Source organism: Onychomys torridus, chromosome 8, assembly GCF_903995425.1.
Source record: "Onychomys torridus chromosome 8, mOncTor1.1, whole genome shotgun sequence".
NCBI lineage: Eukaryota > Metazoa > Chordata > Mammalia > Rodentia > Cricetidae > Onychomys > Onychomys torridus.
In genome coordinates, this window is record NC_050450.1 from 4,973,396 (window position 1) to 4,992,584 (window position 19,189).

General features: G+C 44.7%; 1 protein-coding gene across 2 annotated transcripts in view; it reads left to right on the plus strand.

Annotated features, from left to right (window-relative positions):
* Snap29 (synaptosome associated protein 29) overlaps nt 1–7,870 on the plus strand; it is a 36,551-nt gene extending 28,681 nt beyond the window's left edge. Inside the window, exons 3-5 of one of the 2 annotated variants that reach the window (XM_036197205.1) lie at nt 755–840; nt 4,065–4,163; nt 5,111–7,870. In XM_036197205.1, coding sequence (XP_036053098.1) covers nt 755–840; nt 4,065–4,163; nt 5,111–5,268 — 343 coding nt within the window. In that variant the 3' untranslated portion in view covers nt 5,269–7,870. The remainder of the gene's footprint in view (nt 1–754; nt 841–4,064; nt 4,164–5,110) is intronic. The other variant, XM_036197206.1, reaches the window with a different exon arrangement.
* Nucleotides 7,871–19,189: the final 11,319 nt, after the last annotated feature.

Sequence of the window (19,189 nt, forward strand, 5' to 3'; positions counted from 1 at the left end):
TCTCCTAGAGAACCCAGGTTCAATTCCCAGCACCCACATGACAGTTCATAACTATTGTAACTCCAGTTCCAGGAGATCTGACATCCTCACACAGACATATATGCAGGTAAAACACAAGTGCTTATAAAAAACAAAAGTAAAATAAATCATTAAAAAAAAAAAAGCCGGGTGGTGTTGGTGCATGCCTTTAATCCCAGCACTCGGGAGGCAGAGCCAGGCGGATCTCTGTGAATTCAAGGCCAGCCTGGGCTACCAAGTGAACTCCAGGAAAAGGCACAAAGCTACACAGGGAAACCCTGCCTTGAAAAAAAAAAAAAAAAAAAAGGAAATGTGGGGCCAGGTGAGGTGTAATCCCAGCACTTGAGAGGTGGAGGCAGGAACATCAGGAATTTAAGGTGATCTTCAACAGCTATGTGTTGAGGTTGAGGCTAGCCTGGATTACGTTTTTAAAAAAAAATGTAGGGAAAATAGATAGTAGGTCATAATTTGCTGATCCTTCATCATAGGCACCTCCTTGGTCAGTTCATGCACTTTCATCCACCTGGCCCTAGGACTCCTTGTTCTGAGTAAGGTCTTCGTCAACTCACTGTGTGGTCAGCACTGCTGCCAGGATAGTTGCAGTGAGGTCAGCAAAGGAAGCATTGGATGTGCAGCACAGTGGCATCCTAGAAGACCACTGACGCTGCCGTCCACACACCAGCACGGAGGTGACGCTCTCATATGTTTTTCTTTAATGGTTTCTTTTCATCTAAAGATTGAAAGAAGCCATAAATACAAGTATGGATCAGGAAAGCAAGTACCAAGCCAGCCACCCAAACCTCAGAAGGCTGCATGATGAAGGTGAGTGACAGTGTGTGTGAAAACTTGGGTTTGGACCCTTGTGGGGTGGGTCTCTGGGTTGAACCCTCAAGTACCAGTGGACTCCCAGAAGTGATGACATCAGGGACACAAGGTGTTCTTAGGGAACTAGAGCTATGTGTACAGTGGGGTTCCACTCTACCTCACTTCCCCACGGAATATGGTTAAGGGAGTGGGAACCTATACCCCATTGAACATGAATGCTCTACTGGTGTAGCTCTGAGAAATTGTAGTAGTAAAAAAGGTAACTGTTAAGCCGGGTACAGTAGAACACATCTGTAATCCCAGCACTTGGGAAGTAGAGGTGAGCCAATCAAGGTTGAAGTCTAGTCTCAGTTGTATGTTGAGCTTGAGGCTAGCCTGGGATATATGAGACTCTACCTCAACAAAGAAAACAAGAAGAACCCACCCACCTGCCCCCCCCCCCAAAAAATCCTTGTTGTAAGAAAATGGCCCTTAGAGGTATTTTCCTCCACCCAGGGTTCATGAGTATGTTAAAGGCAGAAGAATATGGTTTTGTATATAAGTAGAGTGACAAATCAGCTGGCCTCCTGAGATAAGAGCATTTATTCTAGGGTATTACATTGGGCCCGTTTTCCACATGTGGGTCTTTCACAGTTGGGAGATAAGCCGGGTATGGTAGCACATGCTTGTCGTCCCAGCACTCAGGAAGCTAAGGCAGGAGGATTGTGAGTTTGAGTTTGGGGTCACTCTAGATTATATAGCCAGACTCTCAGAAAAACAAAAACAAACAAAAATGCTAGGTGTTTTAGTCAGAGTTCTCTAGAGGAACCAAACTAAGGGGATGAGTGTGTGAGCGCATACGTGTGTGTCAGAATTTAGTGAGTCAGCTTAAAATAGTAACAGCAGGATCACACCTGAGAGCTGAGAACTTGAGAGTTGCTTTCAGCAGTGAGAGGAGTCCTACCACAGATTTCTCTTAATGGGCATGACCACCAGTGCTTACTCGATGCACAGGCCAGGGCCTCAGTAATCCCAGTCTAGTGACAAAAGCCTGGAAGGTTCCTGCAGAGCCTCTGGCCCCTTGTTCCAAATGAAAGCTTGAAAATGCTGTGTCTGCTGTCAGTGAGGTCAACAGCCCAGCAACGGGGCAGATCAACTTCATCTGGGCTACCATAGGGTGCCCTAGAGTCTGCCCAAGTCAGTCAAGGCAGTCAGGACAGTTCTTCAGGTGAGGCTTCCTACTCAAATGGTTCTAATTTGTGGCAAGTTGACATTAAAACCAACCATAATACCAGGCATGAGGTTGATATACATGAGAGATACAGGCATGAGGATCAGGCGCTCAAGGCCATCTTTAATTACCTAGAAAGTTCAAGGCCAGCTTTAGATACATGAGACCATCTCAGAGAAGATAAGGCTAAAAAATAAAATTTAGAAATAAAGAGAGGGGCTAGGAAGCTGGCTCAGAGGATAAGAGGGCTTGCTGTAAAAACTAGAGGAACAGGATTCAAATCTCCAGCCCTCATTTGAATGCCAGGCTGTGCTGTATGTACCTGTAATCCCAGCATTGCAGGGCAGAGACAGGTGGATCCAAGCAGTTGGCTGGCTGGCTGGTCTAGCCAAAGTGATGAGCTTCAGGCTTTATGAGAGACTCGGCTTAGACACTAAGGTAGATGCCCCAGTGACCTTTTCTGCTGCTATGATATAGCACCAAGACAAGGGCAGCTTAGAAAGAAAGTATCTGGTTGGGTTTACCATTCCAGAGGGTAGCAATCTATAATGGCAGCAGGAGGAGTTGGCACCTCACATTTGAACACAAGCGGGAGGCAAAGAGAGCACTGGGGCTGGTGGAAGGCTTTTGAAGCCTCAGAACCCACCCCACATGACACACCTCCTCCAAAAGGCCATACCTCCTAATTCTTCTCAAACAGTTCCATCAACTGTATGAACCTATAGAAGCCATTTTCATTCAAACCACCATGGAGAACAGTAGAGGAAGACTCTGTTCTCTGACTTCCACATGACTGTGGAAAGGCTCTTGCACACATAAGTGTGCATATACACCACACATGCACAAATAAAAGAGAGAACCTAGTGTCCAAGCATGGTGGACACATCTATAATCCCAGCCCTCAGGAGACAGAAGTAGGAGGATTGGTGAAACCTTGAGTACAATCTGAGCTACATAGTGAGTACCAGGGTTATCTAGGAAAACATGGGGAGACTTTGTCTTAAACAGAGAGAGAGAAAGAGTGAGGCTTGAAGGAGGAAGAGTCAGAAGTCAGGACAGACAGATCTAGACACAGTTTATTCTGGAAAGGCACAAACTATGGGAGAAAGAGAAGACTGTGCAAGGCCCATGGTAAACCACTTCAGTGTCACACCTGAAGAAGTAGAGAGAGATCCTGCATCTAAAGACACAATTTGAGGGCGTTAAAGGCGGTTTTCATCTGTGCAGACCACCACGCCAGGCAGTGATCTTGTGCCCCGGCCCTAACAATCTTGATCTTTGTCTCATGTTTGTTTCTTTGAGGATGAGTCTCATTTAGCCCATCCTCGGTCCATCAGTAGAGGGCGGCCTTAAACTCTGGCCTTCATGCTCCTGTGCACACATAGTTCAACAGGCGTGCACACATAGTTCAGCCACTTTGGATTTTAGACCTGGCTGTGCCAGCTCTGCCAGGTGGAGTAGCGTGCACCTGTAGTTCTAGCTGTTACAGGAATAGCTTGAACACAAGAATTTGAGGTCAGCTTGTGCAAACTAGCAAGGCCCTATCTCAAAAGTGCATGTGCACGTGTGCCACACGCACACAACTAAGAGGTAGAAGGGTTCATGGGATACCTCTATAGTAGAGAGTTTGTCTAGCATGCACAAGGCCCTGGTTCCAAACCTCAGCAAAAAAATCAGACTTAACAAAACAGCCTGTCTCCAGAGCTTTGCTGTGAGCCTGTAGCTTTGCCTTGGCAGTTCCCTGCTGTGTTGTTACATGCATGCCTTTTTCCATATCTCACCTGGTTACTTGTAAGTTGAGAGTCCTCAATCTGCTAATGTTGAGGGACCAGCTGGAACTCAGACTTGACTGCTCCAGTCTATGAACATGTCCCATTCCCACCCCTGTAGTTCTTTCCTGGTAGAAGAGATTCCTGGGGACAGATTCCTAGGACTTCGGAAAACAATGGGCCAATTTCATGGAGCAGTGATCTCTAGTGAACTGTCCCTCTGGTGTTTCTTTCTGAACTAGACCCGATCCCCAAAGGGCCTGCTTCTGCTGAGACTACTGAGGTTTACCCAAAGAACTCGAGCCTTCGAGCCTATCACCAGAAGATTGACAGCAACTTAGGTAAGTTTGGAAGCCACAGCAGCCTCCAGACAGTTTATGCTGAGCACAGCCACTTCCTGGCTTCTTCACCATGTCACACGCCACAGTCATGCCCATCTCACTGCCTCACTCTCAGGAATCTGTCCAGCCAAGCCATCCTCACTGCCTACTTAACTCCTGACCAGACCTGGGCATCCCTGGGGCTCAAGTACACCCGGGATAAAGCCACACACACAGCTTACGTGGGTGCAAAGGATCTGAACTCGGATCCTCACACTTGCTAAGCAAATGCTCATACCCACTGAGGCATGACCCTACCAGGCTGTTTTATCTCAGCCTTGTTTTCCTGTGCTTATGTCCTCACACCCAGGAAGTTTCATGAGGCCTAGGTGAGTGACCACTGAACATTTGCTTTCCAGGAAACACAAGGTCACAGGTTCCAAAGACCTCAAGAAGCATAGTCTGCCAGGCTTAGTGGCAAACACCTGTAATCCCAGCTAAGATAGGAGGATTGCAAATCCAGGGCCAGCCTGGAAAATTAGTGAGATCCTGTCTTGAAAAATACAAAGAGACTAGGGATGTGATGCAGTGTCAGAGTGCTTCCCTAGCACATGAAGGCCCTAGGTTTGAGTCTCCAGGACTAAGAGGGAGATCACTGTGACTTCAAGGCCAACCTGGATTGCATAGTGAGTTTCAGGCCAGCCAGAGCTGTCTATCAAGCTATGCTCAAGCAAACAAACATATTAACCATGGTTATCTGGAGGAGATACAATGGCATCTACCTACACTAGCCACATATTACTATGTAGTAAGTAGATTTCTCTTCACTTCTGTGTGTTTTGCGAACATATGCTACAAGCTGTGGCACTCAGTCTCTTAGACAGGACTGCAATCCAGATGCCACTGAGATCCAGAAGGGCAGGAGGCACCTGTGGATACTGTGACTGCCCATCCCTTCCTTCTCACAGATGAGCTCTCCATGGGATTGGGCCGACTCAAGGACATAGCCTTAGGAATGCAGACGGAAATCGAGGAGCAGGACGACATTCTTGACCGGCTAACAACCAAAGTGGACAAGTTAGATATCAATATAAAAAGCACAGAAAAAAAAGTTCGGCAACTATAAAGAAACCGAAAAGGAATTCTCCTCCATTTTGGTGAAAAGATTCAAAAGCCTCTTTTAAACTCCTAAGAAATGTCATTGATTACACAGTATGTAATTAACATGTGTGTTCAGATGTGGGTCTGAAGAAATTTTAGTTTCAGTGGGGAAAAAATGTATGTGTTCCACATTTTGGTAAGACCAACATCACTGCAGTTCTGTGAGCTATCTGCTGAGTTGTAATCTAAACATGGCAGACTAATTGTGAGCACCTTGAGCCTTTGATTACTGTGCAGGACAGAGAAGAAAACATTGCATTTTTTTCTTTCATGAGTGTATGCAAAGATGTGGGCAGACTCGTAACTACTGTCTTCTGCTTATTCGTTTGCTGAGTCTCTCACTTCAAGGCCTTACTGTGAATTCAGATGTGAAGGGACCCTGGGTTTGTGGCAGAAGGAAGGCTCCTTCCACATCTTCACATGTCAGTCGTTGTTGACATGCCTGCACACACATTGAGTACATTGTAGCTCTCTCCCCTGAAAAGGACCAGTGAGATCCAGAAATGGAAGGTGTTACCTTCATTACCCTGTGCCCCTCCCCCCATCTTCTCTTCTTTTCCTTATTTCAGTAGAAGGATTCAGACCAGGACTGTTAGACATGACATCTGCAAGTGTGCGGAAATCGGATGAGCCCTCCTTCCCTGCCACTGTCATCTCATACTTTCTGCTGGGGGCAGCTTTTCTCCACTGGCTCAAGGCCAACCAATTGGTTGATGGGGAGCCCCTGTGGAGTTTGTGAGCCTTGAGTATCACAAAAACACAAACCTCTCCACTGAGCCCTCTGCCTTGGGAATAGTACCAAGGCAGTGTTTATTTGGTGCCTGGGGTCCCCTCATCCACCTGGGACCCCACCCGTTCTCTGTGTTTCCACAAAGTGCCCACCTGGTTTGAGGACTAAGATCCCCAAATGATGCTGACTTTCTGTGAGACGACTTGACCAAGAAGAAGCCCAGGCACCATTTTAGCTAGCTAGTTCATTCCCTTCATCTTCCAAAAGAAATTATCTAGAAGCATTAATTAAAGTTGATTCTATAACAATTTTTCTTGTGTTGGTACTTCCAATAAAATCATTGACGCCATAGAGCACTTGACTATCTTAAAATCAAATTCATGTATTTTGAAGATGGTAAAGGGGACTGTTTTTTACTGGTAAGGTAGAAACTAAAATTCCAGTGCCTTTTTGCCTTGAAACGTGGCTCATGTGCCATTTTGGGATCCTTTCTTTAGCATCTTGAGTCTATAGATCATAAGCAAAGCGTGCGTGGGGTTGTGGGTTCGGCTCAGTGGTCAAATCCCGCCCTTCGCTCGCAGGGCCCTGGGTTGATCACCACGGGGAGAGAGACTGAAAATGGTAACAGCATGATTACTGCTCTGTAGCAACTTGTACACTCCTGTCACAAAATACCCAACCTTACTGGAAAGACAGCCACCACAGGCAAAAAAGGGTGTCAATGTCCATCTGTCCCTAGATCTGAAGATCTGCCTATGGTGGACCTCTGTGAGTTCAAGGCCAGCCAGGACTGTATACCAAGACCCTGTCTCAAACAATATAGAGAGACCAACCCATCTGTATTTCCATGTGTAATTGTTTTCAGCTTTTCTATAACTGTTGCTTTTTATCAGAATCGGGCATAGCCTTGTGGAATTAATCATATACCTCAGTCCCAAGAAGTTAACATCTGAGGATACCTTCCATTGGCAGCTGAGTGTCAGTGATTCAGAACATAAGAACATTTTATGTACCTTCCTTTGGTTTGTTAAATTAATGAAGCCATTCTCTCCTTTTCCAATCTTTTTAACTCCATGAATGTGAAACCTGTCTTCCTTCTGTTGTTTAGCATCTAAACCATTAGAGGGCCTCAACCATTTCCTTCTGTTCTTCAGATTGGGCTGTGCTCTGCTGAAACAGTTCCTGGCTGGCTGGAGACCTGCTAGTGCCAGTGCTGCCCTAGGAAGCAGGGTTGTTTGTGCATCGCAGAAAGTAAAGGACCTAAAGAAGGTCCAGAGTCCTTGCCACATGATAATTGTGACCAGATCTGCTGGCTGACACCTGCAACCACAGCACTGAGGAGGCAGGTGGATTGCCCCGAGCTGGAGGTCTAGGATGAGGTCTTTTCTCAGAAGAATCAGTGGTTGTGGTGGGGAAAGGAAGAGATCACCCTACACTCTGGTCTAGGAAAGTCAGTGGCAGGGAGGTGGCGGGGAATGGAACGGGCTTCCGTGTCATAGAGCACACCAGTGAACATATCCTTGACATGTGAGGTCTTCAGGACAGACGGGAGCAAACTGCCTTCCGAAGGTGACGTTGGTAGTATTAGGTCAGCTATATGCTAAGTGTGCGACTAAATCACTGTGTTCTCCCTTCTGACATGTGCTGACTTGTGACTTAGCAGCACTAGAGTGACCTCATGAACTGTTTCTCCTCATTCTGAAGGAGAGGCCTGAAGTTCATTCATGTAACAAGTCAAAAAGATAGCAGTGCATTTTAATTTCCCTTCTTCCTTATAAATGTGTAATTTTAAGTGTATAATGTGTTACTTTAGTAAAACTTTTCTACTTTGCCTGAATAAGCCTTTTTCTTCAGGTGTGTGTGAGAGAGAGAGAGAAAGAGACGGAGACAGAGAGACAAAGAGAGGGAGGTTGTCCACCTTGTCTCTCACTGGTCTGGAATTCAACAGCAAACCCCAAGCTGCCTTTTTCTCCTTCCCTTGTGCTGGGATTTGAAGCACATACTACCATACTCTGCTTTCTTACATGGTTAGAAAGATATATGGATTAGGTAGTTCTGGTTCCCATGCTTTCATTGCAAAGACCAAAGGAGCTATCCATCTCTCAGCCCTCGGTACAATTTTTTGTTTGTTTTTGGTTTTTTGGTTGTTTATTTTGTTTTTTGAGACAGTTTCTCTGTGTAACCCTGGCTGTCTTGGAACTCACTCTGTGGACCAGGCTGGCCTTGAACTCAGAGAGATCCACCTGCCTCTGTCTCCTGAGTGCTGGGATTAAAGGCTTGCACCCCCATGCCCAGATATACGATATTTTTTTTAAGGTTGTTTGTTTGTTTGTTTTGCTTTCTTTGTTTTTTACATGTGTGTGCACACGTGGGGTCAGAGGACAACTTTTAGGGGTTGGTTCTCTCCTTCCACCATGAGTTCAGGGATCAGGCTTTGAGGCAGGAGCTTTACCTCCGGGGCCTTTGTATTGGCCATTCTGTAGGATTTTTGAAGTTTAGTAATGTTGTTAAGCATCATCAACTCCAGTGAATGAACTGTGTTATGAGCAAAGTGGCAAACTATCACGGAACATGATAGAGTTCAAGGCCAAACTGAGCTTCATGGGACCAAGTCTCATAAAAGGAAGAGAGGTGAAGCTGTCGCTGAAGATGCTCGTTTGGCAGGAGCTGAGCAGCATCTCTGCACGCCAGTTGGGCTCTGTCCTCTACCCTTTGGCTTAGAAGATGAGCATCATCCTTGAACCTCCGCCCTATGTGTTCCTGTCAAGTGGAGGGAACTGTCCTTGGTAAATCTTAGTGTGTTTGGTCCTTGAGGCCCCATTTAGGAACCCTCAAAGTTGAGGATAGCCAAGTGGTAAACCATGTGTTTAGTACATATAGGGCCCTGGGTTCAATCACCACTACTACAACCAAAAGATAAAAGTAGGTCAGAAGCCTAAGGTCATTAGAGCTTGTCTGTTAGTTATCTCACCCCTCTGCAGGAAGACCAAAGCCCAGTGAGCAGCTGAATTGGGGAGCTGGAGAGATGATGGAGTCATTAAGAGCACTGGCTGCTCTTCCAAGGGACCCAGGTCCAATTTCCAACCATCCATAATCCCAGTTTGAGGAGATCTAATACTCTTCTGGCCTCCATAGGCACCAGACAGACAGGGTACATAGACCTACATCCAGGCAAAACATACACATAATTTTTTTTTTTTAAACCTGAATTTGTACCCAGGCATGGTGGTATACACTTTAGTCCCAGCACTCGAGAAGCAGAGACAGGAGGATCTCTGTGAGTTCGAGGCCAAACTAGGCTACAAAGTGAGTTCCAGGACAGCCAGGCACAGAGAAACCCTGCCTTGAAAAACAAAAATGAAAGAACCCTGAATTTTTGGTTCCCAGCTGTCTGTCTCAGTAAATGCTGCCACCTCTCATCTGGTGCAGTAGCTCAAGATGAGATTCTAGAGTCACCAGTTCCACTGCACTAAACACTGCAGATGAAGTGATGTGTAGAGCTCTGGAGGCTGGGGCTGGGGGGGGGTCTAAGTTTGAAGGGGTCACACCATCAGGGCCTTTAAAAAATAAAAAACTGCACGTGTGTGTGTGTGGTGTGTTCTTGTGTCCCGGCACACAGGTGGAGGGGTAAGGACAACTTTCAGGAGTTCTCTCCATCATGTAGGTCCCAGAGATCAAACTCGGGTGGTCAGGCTTGGAGGCATTGAGCCTGCTCTCACCAACCTGAGGCAATTCAAGCCCATCGGCCAAATAGTCTCTGTAGCACAGTTCAACTCTAATAGTAGCACAACCCTCCCCGCCCCCCCCAAAAAAAAATACACAAATGAGAGTGCCTGTGTTCCAATTGTCAGTGTTAGAGCTCTGAAGGGAAAGGTATCCTGGCAGTTGGGAGCGGAGGATACCACAAAGTCACTTCATACAACAATCCTCACAGATTGGAAGGGAAAAATCTAGGAGGGTGGCTGCCTCTGTTCAGGTGAGAAGCAGCAGAGAACTGAGCAGAACACAGGGTTTATATAGTTTCTTATGGGGCGTGGATTTCCAGGTGGGGATTGGTGGGTTTTCAGGTCCTGAGCCTGGGCTTTTTTTCTCTAGGGCAGAGCTTGGCTACCTGTGTCTGGAGGGGTGGGGCCTGGCCACTCACGTGCCTCCAGGGCCTTACAACAATCAAACATTTATGAACATTGAACATCTGAATTTTACTTCATCAACTATTGTTTGTTTTCCATTCACTTAAAAGTATCAAAATCTTAGCCAGGCAGTGGTAGCCCATACCTTTAATCCCAGCACTCAGGATGCAGAGGCAAGCAGATCTCTGAGTTTGAGGCCAGCTTGGTCTATAGAGAGAAACCCTCTTGGAAAAACAAAAACAAAAGAACAAAAAGAACTAAAAAGTAACTGTTTGATACTACTTGGATCATCTAAGCCAACCTTGATGGTGCATGCTTTCAACCCCAGCACTGGGGAGGCAGAGGCAGGTGGATCTCTGAATCAGGACAGCTTGATCTATAGAGTGAATTTCAGGATAGCCAAGGTTACACAAAGAAACCCTGTCTCAAAAACAAACCAACCAACAAAACAACAAAATGAAAAAGGAGGAGGAGGAGAAAGAAAAGAAAGAAGGAAGGAAGGAAGGAAGAAAGAGAGCCCAGCCAACTGTGGGCAGTGCCACTCCTGGGAAGCTGGTCCTGGCTGGTATAAGAAAGTAAGCTGATGGTACTTGTATAAAAAGTGACATATGGACCAATGGAATTGAAGTCCCTTACATTAATCCATGCACATATGAACACCTGATTTTTGACAAAGAAGCCAAAACTATACAATGGAAAAAAGAAAGTATCTTCAACAAATGGTGCTGGCATAACTGGATGTCAACATGTAAAGGATTACAAATAGATCCATATCTGCCACCATGCACAAAACTCAAGTCTAAGTGGATCAAAGACCTCAACATGGATCCAGTTACACTAAACTTAATAGAAGAGAAAGTAGGAAGTACTCTTGAACTCATTGGCACTGGAGACTACTTCCTAAATATAACACCAACAGTACAGACACCGAGCACAACAATTAATAAATGGTACCTCTTGAAACTGAGAAGCTTTTGCAGGGCAAAAGACTTCACCAACCCCATAACTGACAGAGGACTGATCTCCACAGTATATAAAGAACTCAAGAAACTAGACATCAAAATACTGAACAACCCAATTAAAAAATGGGCTAAAGAGCTAAACAGAGAATTCACAAAACAAGAATCAGAAATGGCTGAAAGACATTTAAAGAAATGCTCAACATCCTTAATCATCAGAGAACTGCAAATCAAAATGACTCTGAGACACCTGTCAAAATGGCTATGATAAAAAACACTAATGAATAAATAAAAATGGATGGAACTAGAAAAAAATCATCCTGAGTGAGGTAATCCAAACCCAGAAGGACAAACATGGTATTACTCACTCATAAGTGGATTCTAGATATAAAGCAAAGAACAATCAGGCTGCAACCCACAGAACCATAAAGGCTATATAGCAGGGGGGACCCTAGGATGACTGTGGCTTACAATAAGTTTTGGTTTTACTCAATTTCTGAGCAAGCCTCAATGAAACATTTCACTATTAAGATAAGAATTTAGGGGCTGGAGAGGTGGCTCAGAGGTTAAGAGCACTGACTGCTTTTCCAGAGGTCCTGAGTTCAATTCCCAGCACCCACATGGTGGCTCACAACCATCTGCAATGAGATCTGGCACCCTCTTCTGTATACATAATAAATAAATAAATAAATAAATCTTTTTTTAAAAGATAAATATTTATACTGTATCAAGCTGATAATAGAAAAATAAAAATTAATTTAAAAAATTAAAAATAAAAATAAATAAAAAATAAAAAGAAAAATAAAAGAAAAATTTGAACTATTAAAAAAAGGAACCAAACAAACATATTTTGCTAAAGTAAAAAGGGGCAACTAGGGACACATCATTCCTCTCCACATTCTATTCTTTCCCTTGCTTTATATATTTAAAATTTTTTATTGGTGGATTCTGCTGGAGTATCTGCTGCAGACAAGCACTGGAGGGCTCCTGTTGCAAATCACCCTCTGGAGCGATGGAAGGATCTTTCTTCTGGCACTTGAAGGGGACCTAATCCGGTGTTGGTGTGGTCCCAGGGTTCTGTTTATGTCTTTCCTCGGGACAATGAGGTTCCTCTTTGGATTCCTGAGCGCTGTGTGCACCCTGTGGCTGCTGCTGAAGCCCAACATGGCAGAGACCTATTGGGCCTTCATGAAAAACTCTCCCCTTCTGATGCCAATGGGGATTGAGAGCCCAATATGCCCAGCTTTGGCAAGCATTAACATAAGCCTAGGAACTATAGCCATGCAGTTGGATTCTCCAGAAGGTAATATATGGTAACTGCCTTTTCAAGTATTTTTGAGAACATGTCACCCAGACACCTTGGAGATCAAGGATAACCCTGAAGGTCACTGTCCATTCGTTAACAGTAGCATGCCAGCTAAACATTTTCATTTTCACAACCCACTTCAAGCTGGTGTAGTACCTACTTTTCAGAAGTGGCTCTGTGCAACATTTATTGGCCTCCTGAAATTGATTTAGTCCCCTTTGAAGATACCTTAAAATTTATGGGCCTGAATGTAGCCATTATGAGACCATTAGCTCTGCTCCTTGTGAGCTGCCTGTTTTTTCTTTATGGTTCTTAGTTGTTCTTTTGCAGAGCTGCCAGCTTAAGCCATGCTGGGATCAAGAAAATTTGGCCTTGGCAGTTCATGTTCCTGGAGTTGTGTCCATGCCAACGGATACCCACACGCTCCAGAAGAGAATTTGACATCTTTGCTGCCATTGTTGCTGTTATAACAGTGACGACCATCGCTGCTACTGTTTCTGGGATTACCATCTCATTATTGGTTACTACAGCTAGCACAGTGGAGACCCTGGCAGCAAAAGTAGCTACCACAGTTAGTCAATCTATTGGGCATGATAAATTTAATACATTAGTTATACACATTTTGATTGTTGAAAATTATAAATTTATAAACTCAAGTTCCATTTGCTTTTGGGATACCATCTTACAAGGACTCCAATTTGCAGTAAGGCTCTTAAAGAAGGAAATGGCTCAGTTACCTTTAGCCTACTGGCTACAGGTGGGTTAGGACTTCTGTTGGTCTTTTCTGTGTCGAACACACAGATTGTAAGCCCAGCACCACTTTGAGATCTTTGGCAGCAGTTAACTCTGCAGCTCTCACATGATTGAGCCTGTATAATAATGAGTATTCAGAGACGGATAATGCCTGGGGGGTGCTCACCAACCTAAAACAGCACCTGTGTGGCCTGGGCAGGTGTCTCCATGATGGGTAAGGTGACCTGCTGACATCCCATGCAACCTAAGTCAGAAGCTCATTTTTTAGTAAAAGGGGGGATCTGTACAACCCTGCTTCCCTCCTCCCCCACCCCTGTTTTGGGTAACTGTTGCCTTGCTTGCTGACCTTGACCTTGATATCTTCCCTATGCTAATTCCCTGCTGGGTTCCACCCTCCTGAATGCTTAAGGAGAGTTCCTTGTCTGTGTATTCTGCATATAGGGCTTTAACAGATTAGATGCAAGATTGTAAAACATTGGTAGCGAATTTCTGCCCTCCAGGGTTCTCCCATTGTGCTGTAAGCCTGTATTTAAAACCTCCTCCCTCCTTCAATAAATGGCATTGACATTAAATAAATAAAATAGCCAGGAGGTGGTGGCACATGCCTGTAATCCCAGCACTGGGGAAGCAGAGGCATGTGGATCTCTGTGAGTTCGAGGCCAGCCTGGTCCACAGAGCTAGTCCAGGACAGGCTCCAAAGCTACAGAGAAACCCTATCTTGAAACACATACATACATACATACATACATACATACATACATACATACATACATAAATAAATAAATAGAAAGTAAGCTGAGTAAGGCATGAAAGCAATCCAGTAAGCAGCATCAGTCTGGGATCTCTGCTTTGGTTCCTACCTCCCCATCATGGCTTCCCTTGATGATGGACTGTGACATGGAAATGTAAGCCAAATAAACTCCTTTATCCCCTAAATTGACTTTGCCCAGTGCTTTTATCACAACAGACACCAAGCTAGGACAGTTGCCCATGTTCCAGTAAATAGCCTCCCATCCATGCTCATGCAAGCAGACCTAATTAAAGTCAGTGAGTCACACACTAAAAGAACACAAAGTGGGTGCTTTGAGGGAAGACAGGATTTCAGCAGGAGTAGGAAGGGGAATGAGGGGGAATACAGGTGAAAAATTACTAAAATTTATTATGCATATATGAAACTTTCAAATAATAGTAAAAAAAAAAAAAGTTTGTTTAAAAAAAGAAAAAAAGAAGCCGGGCGGTGGTGGCGCACGCCCATAATCCCAGCACTCAGGAGGCAGAGGCAAGTGGATCTCTGTGAGTTTGAGGCCAGCCTGGGCTACCAAGTGAGTTCCAGGAAAGGCGCAAAGCTACACAGAGAAACCCTGTCCCAAAAAACAAAAAAGGAAAGAAAGAAAGAAAGAGAGAGAGAGAGAGAGAGAGAGAGAGAGAGAGAGAGAGAAAGAAAAGAAAAGGAAAGAAAAGAAAAGAAAAGAAAAGAAAAGAAAAGAAAAGAAAAATAACTGAAGAGGGTCCTGCTGTGGAATAATCTCATACATTGTAAAATGTATAGCTCTCATTGTTAATAAAAAGCTGATTGGCCCATATCCAGGTAGGGAGTATAAGCCAGCCAATCAAACAAGGACTAGGAAGAAAGAGGGGCAGAGTTTCAGAGGAGACACCAGCAGATGCAGAGGAAGCAGAATGTGTAGAAAATGAGGTTACAAGCCATGAGCCACATGGAAAGCATAGATAAGAAATATGGGTTAATTGGAAATGTAAGAGTTAGCTAGTAACAAGCCTGGCTGAGCATTCATAGATCTCTGTGAATTTAAGGCTGCCTGCTCTTAATATAGCCAATTCCAGGCCAGGCAGGACTACATGGAGAGAACCTGTCTCAAAACAACAAAAAACTATAGCTCAGGGTTGGTAACTTGGGTTAAAGCCCCAGTACACTCTTAGAAAGGAATGAAGAGATGTGGATGTCTGAGATACTGCATCTGAAGGCAGTCGTTGTGACAGCACTGCAGATGAGGTAGCTTACACTACAGAAATGCACATCAGAGTTTTGCAGGCTGATACCAGCAGGCTGGTTCCTCTGAGTGCAGAAGGATCCCGCCTCCCCCCCCCCCCCCCCCTCTCTGCTTTGGATTTTCTTTACCCCTGTGGTGAACTTTTACTTGTTTTTCCTATTTATACATCTTACAAACCCAATTCACATGCTGGGCTAACTCATCCAGGTCTGCTAAAGCCCCTCACTTCACAAAGGTCATGTGAACCGTGGGACTTGCTGAAGCAACTAAAGCTACATTCCAGCCCTACCATCCTTGATAAATGGACATTTTTTTAAACCTCTTGTATGAAGAGTTCCATCTGATCTCTTGAGCTGGGTATCAAATGCCACTTTTCCCATCTTCAGGATTTCTTTTGTTGTTGTTTGATCTTTTAAAATCAAAATGTTTTATTTTGATTTTATTATTATTTTTTATTTTGCGTGTATGGGTGTTTTGCCTGCCTGTATGTCTGTGTAGCACTTGCATGCCTGATGACTACAGAGGCCCGAAGTGGGTGTCAGAGCTCCTGGAACTGATGGTTGTAAGTTGCCCTGCAGGTGCTGAGAATAGAACCCAGGTCCTCTGGAAGAGCAGCCAGTGATCTTAGCCATTAACCCATCTCTCTAGCCCCTAAGAATTATTTTATTTTTTTAATCATTTTTATCTCATTTTCCCCCAGGGAAGGACTCTTTAGCACAGACTTAAATTATACTCTTTTTACACAAGCAAATCCCCAGTGAGTAACCACCTCAACCTAAAACACTTTCTACTATACCTAGCAGTGGCTGTGCAAGCTCCGAGGCACTCTGCCAACACTCTGATCCCTATGTGTTTCTCTCTCAGACTGAAAATTTTGTTTTAAACCTCTAACTTTTTTTAGGGCATCTCTATACTCATGAGCCAGACCTCACTCACCAAGCAGGTATACCATCCCCTACCACAGACAGGACTCCAGCCTCCATGGGCTTCCCACCCAAATCTTCCCTCTAGGTAGAGCACTCAGCTTTGGTTGTAACCATCTCAGCTCTCATTGTTGGGGGTGTGGGGTGGGCACGCCCTGCTGACACAGCAAGAAGATGGTGCCAGTGAGGGGTGCGGGAGCAGGCTAGTTTTGTTTGTTTTCCCTGCCAATTAAAGAATAGAAGGCAGGAAAGTATTGTTATCCCATTTTGGAGTTCTTAGTCATAAAATAATTTAAGAAGCTTCAGAGGAAGCTCAGTGGTTAATAGCACTGGCAATTCTTCCAGAAGACCCAGCTTCAATTCCCAGCACCCACATCACAGGCCACCACCATCTGTAACTCCAGCTCCAGGGTATCTGACACCCTCCTCTGGCAAACAGGCAGCCAAGACATCCATATGCATAAAAGAATATAATGTTTTTTTTTAAACGTAAAATACAAGCATACTTAGCTCTGGCTAGCATCTGAAAGAATAGTTACACCTTCCAAGTTAGGCTGCAGAAAGGTGGGCAAACCCAGTTGAACCTGTTGGTAACTCGTTTGACTGTCCTAGGAGGCAGAAATTCTTGGAAGGAAAAGCACATTGTCTTAGAGTGAACCCATCTCTTAGGGGTGGTCCCCAGCCTAGTCCTGGACATGCCCCACTGGGTTAACCATTAAGGTAGGAAACAGGGCATTTCGCCACCTAGAGGCAGATCCATCCTTTACAAAGGAACCTATCCCATGCCATTCAGGGGAAAGCAGCCATATCCAGATCCCCCCCCCCCCCTTGGATGCCCGGCTACCCTTAGCCAGGACCACATAGTCTCCTCCCAGTCTCGTCCTTGCTTTTGTTGGTTCCTGTTTTCAGTTATGTTGTGTGACAATATTGTTAGGAAGACATGAATAAATGTCTACTCCCCCAGATAAGAACCAATAACAGCAAAGTAAGGAGACCACCAAAGTCAACTTGGTGAACCAGTAAGTTTATGGAGTTTATTACAGGAGCAGAAATGACTCAAAAAGAGCTAAATTACCAAAAGCCCACCCCAGCATAGGTCAGGGTTCACTATACAACTTGCAGGCAACTCAACAGGCTGGAGAGTGTCTTTCCAGGTGGTTCAGTTGCTCTGACCCTCTTCTAGGCAGACACACTGGTCTCTGCTCCTTCCATGCAGTTTGGCTTGTCTGAGAGTGTCCCTTGGCAGTCCTTCATGTTTTTATAAGTTTGGGGAAGGAGGGCCCTAATGAATCTGGTCAGTTTCAGGGACTTCCTAGTGCTATTAAATTGTTTACTTTCTGAATTTTAATGAGCTTTCCTGCAGGATGGAATGTTATGCCTTCTGTTAGGATATCATGAGTCTTAAAAGAGTCTCCCTCTAAGACTGAATGGGATTTTTTTCAGTATTTTTAAGATTTGTTTTATTTTTTGTGTGTATGGGTATTTTGCCTGCATGTATGTCTGTGCACCAATGTGTGCAGTGCCTGTGGAGGCCAATGAAGACATCAGATACCCTGGAATTGGAGCTACAGATGATTGTGAGCCACCACTTGGGTGCTGAGAACCAAATTCAGGTCCTCTGCAAGAGTAGCAAGTGCTCATGACTGCTGAGCCATCTCTCCAGCTCCCAAGATGCAATGTTTTTCTTATTGGAAATTGTTCCACAACAGAAGTGGAGAACTGACTTGTCTTAGTTACTTGTCTATTGCTGTGAAAATACCAAGGCAGCTTATAGACGACTTCATCTGGGGCTTACAATTTCAAAGGGTTAGAGTCCATGTCTTAGTTATGTTTTCCATTGCTGTGAAGAGACATCATGACCATAGCAACTCTTATAAGGAAAACATTTAGTTGAGGTGGCTTACAGTTTAAGAGGTTTAGTCTATTGTCATCACGGCAAGGATCAGGGTAGCATGCAGTCAGACATAGTGCTGGCTACATCTTGATCAGAAGACAACAGGAAGTCAACTGAAACACTGGGCAGTATCCTGAGCACAGGAAACCTCAAAGCCTGCCCCCACAGTGATACACTTCCTCCAACAAGGCCATACCTCCTAATAGTGCCACTCCCTATGAGAGTATGGGGCCAATCACATCAAATTACCACAGTAATATCATAATGCAAAATACATTTTCATCTAACTTCAAAAGTCCCCATAGTCTATCACAGTCTCAACAATGTTTTAAAGTCCAAAGTTAAAAATCTCTTCTGAGATTCATGCAATCTCTTAACTGCAATCCCCTGTAAAATCAAAATTAAAAAAACAGATCATGGCCAGGAGGTGGTGGCGCACACCTTTAGTCCCAGCACTCAGGAGGCAGAGGCAGGCAGATCTCTGAGTTCAAGGCCAGCATGGTGAGTTCTAAGACAGCAAGGACTAAACATAGAAACCATGTCTTGAAAAAACAAAAACAAAACAGATCACATACTTCCAACATATAATGGCCCAGGGTATACATTACCATTCCAAAATGTAGGGAAGAGAGCATAGTGAAGAAATACTGGGCCCAAAGCAAGACAGAAAACCAGCTGGGCAAACTTCAAACTTTGCATCTCCATGTCTGATGTCAAAATGCTCTTCGGATCACCAACTCCATTCAGCTTTGTTGACTGCAACACACTTCTTTCTCTTGGGCTGTTTTCATGCCCTGTTAGCTTCCCTCAGCAGGTATCCCATGACTTGGGCATCTCTAACATCTTGGCATCTCTAAGGCAATCCAGGCTTCAATTTCACAGCCTCACACATTGGCCTCTCAACTAGGTTTCCATTCAGGGACACCCCTGACACATGCCTGGCCTTAGAAGCTTTCTCTAGGCACTGAGGCAAATTCCATAACCTGTTTTTTCTATCCTTGACTCTAAAGCCAGAACCATGTAACCAAAGCTGCCAAGTTCTGCTGCTTACTGGGGCTGGAACATGGCCCACATTCAATTACATCTTCACCAGCTTCCTGTCCTTCACTGCCTAAGCTTGACTATCCTGAAACTGGATCTCTAGACCAGGATGGGCTCAAACTCAGAGATCTGCCTGCCTCT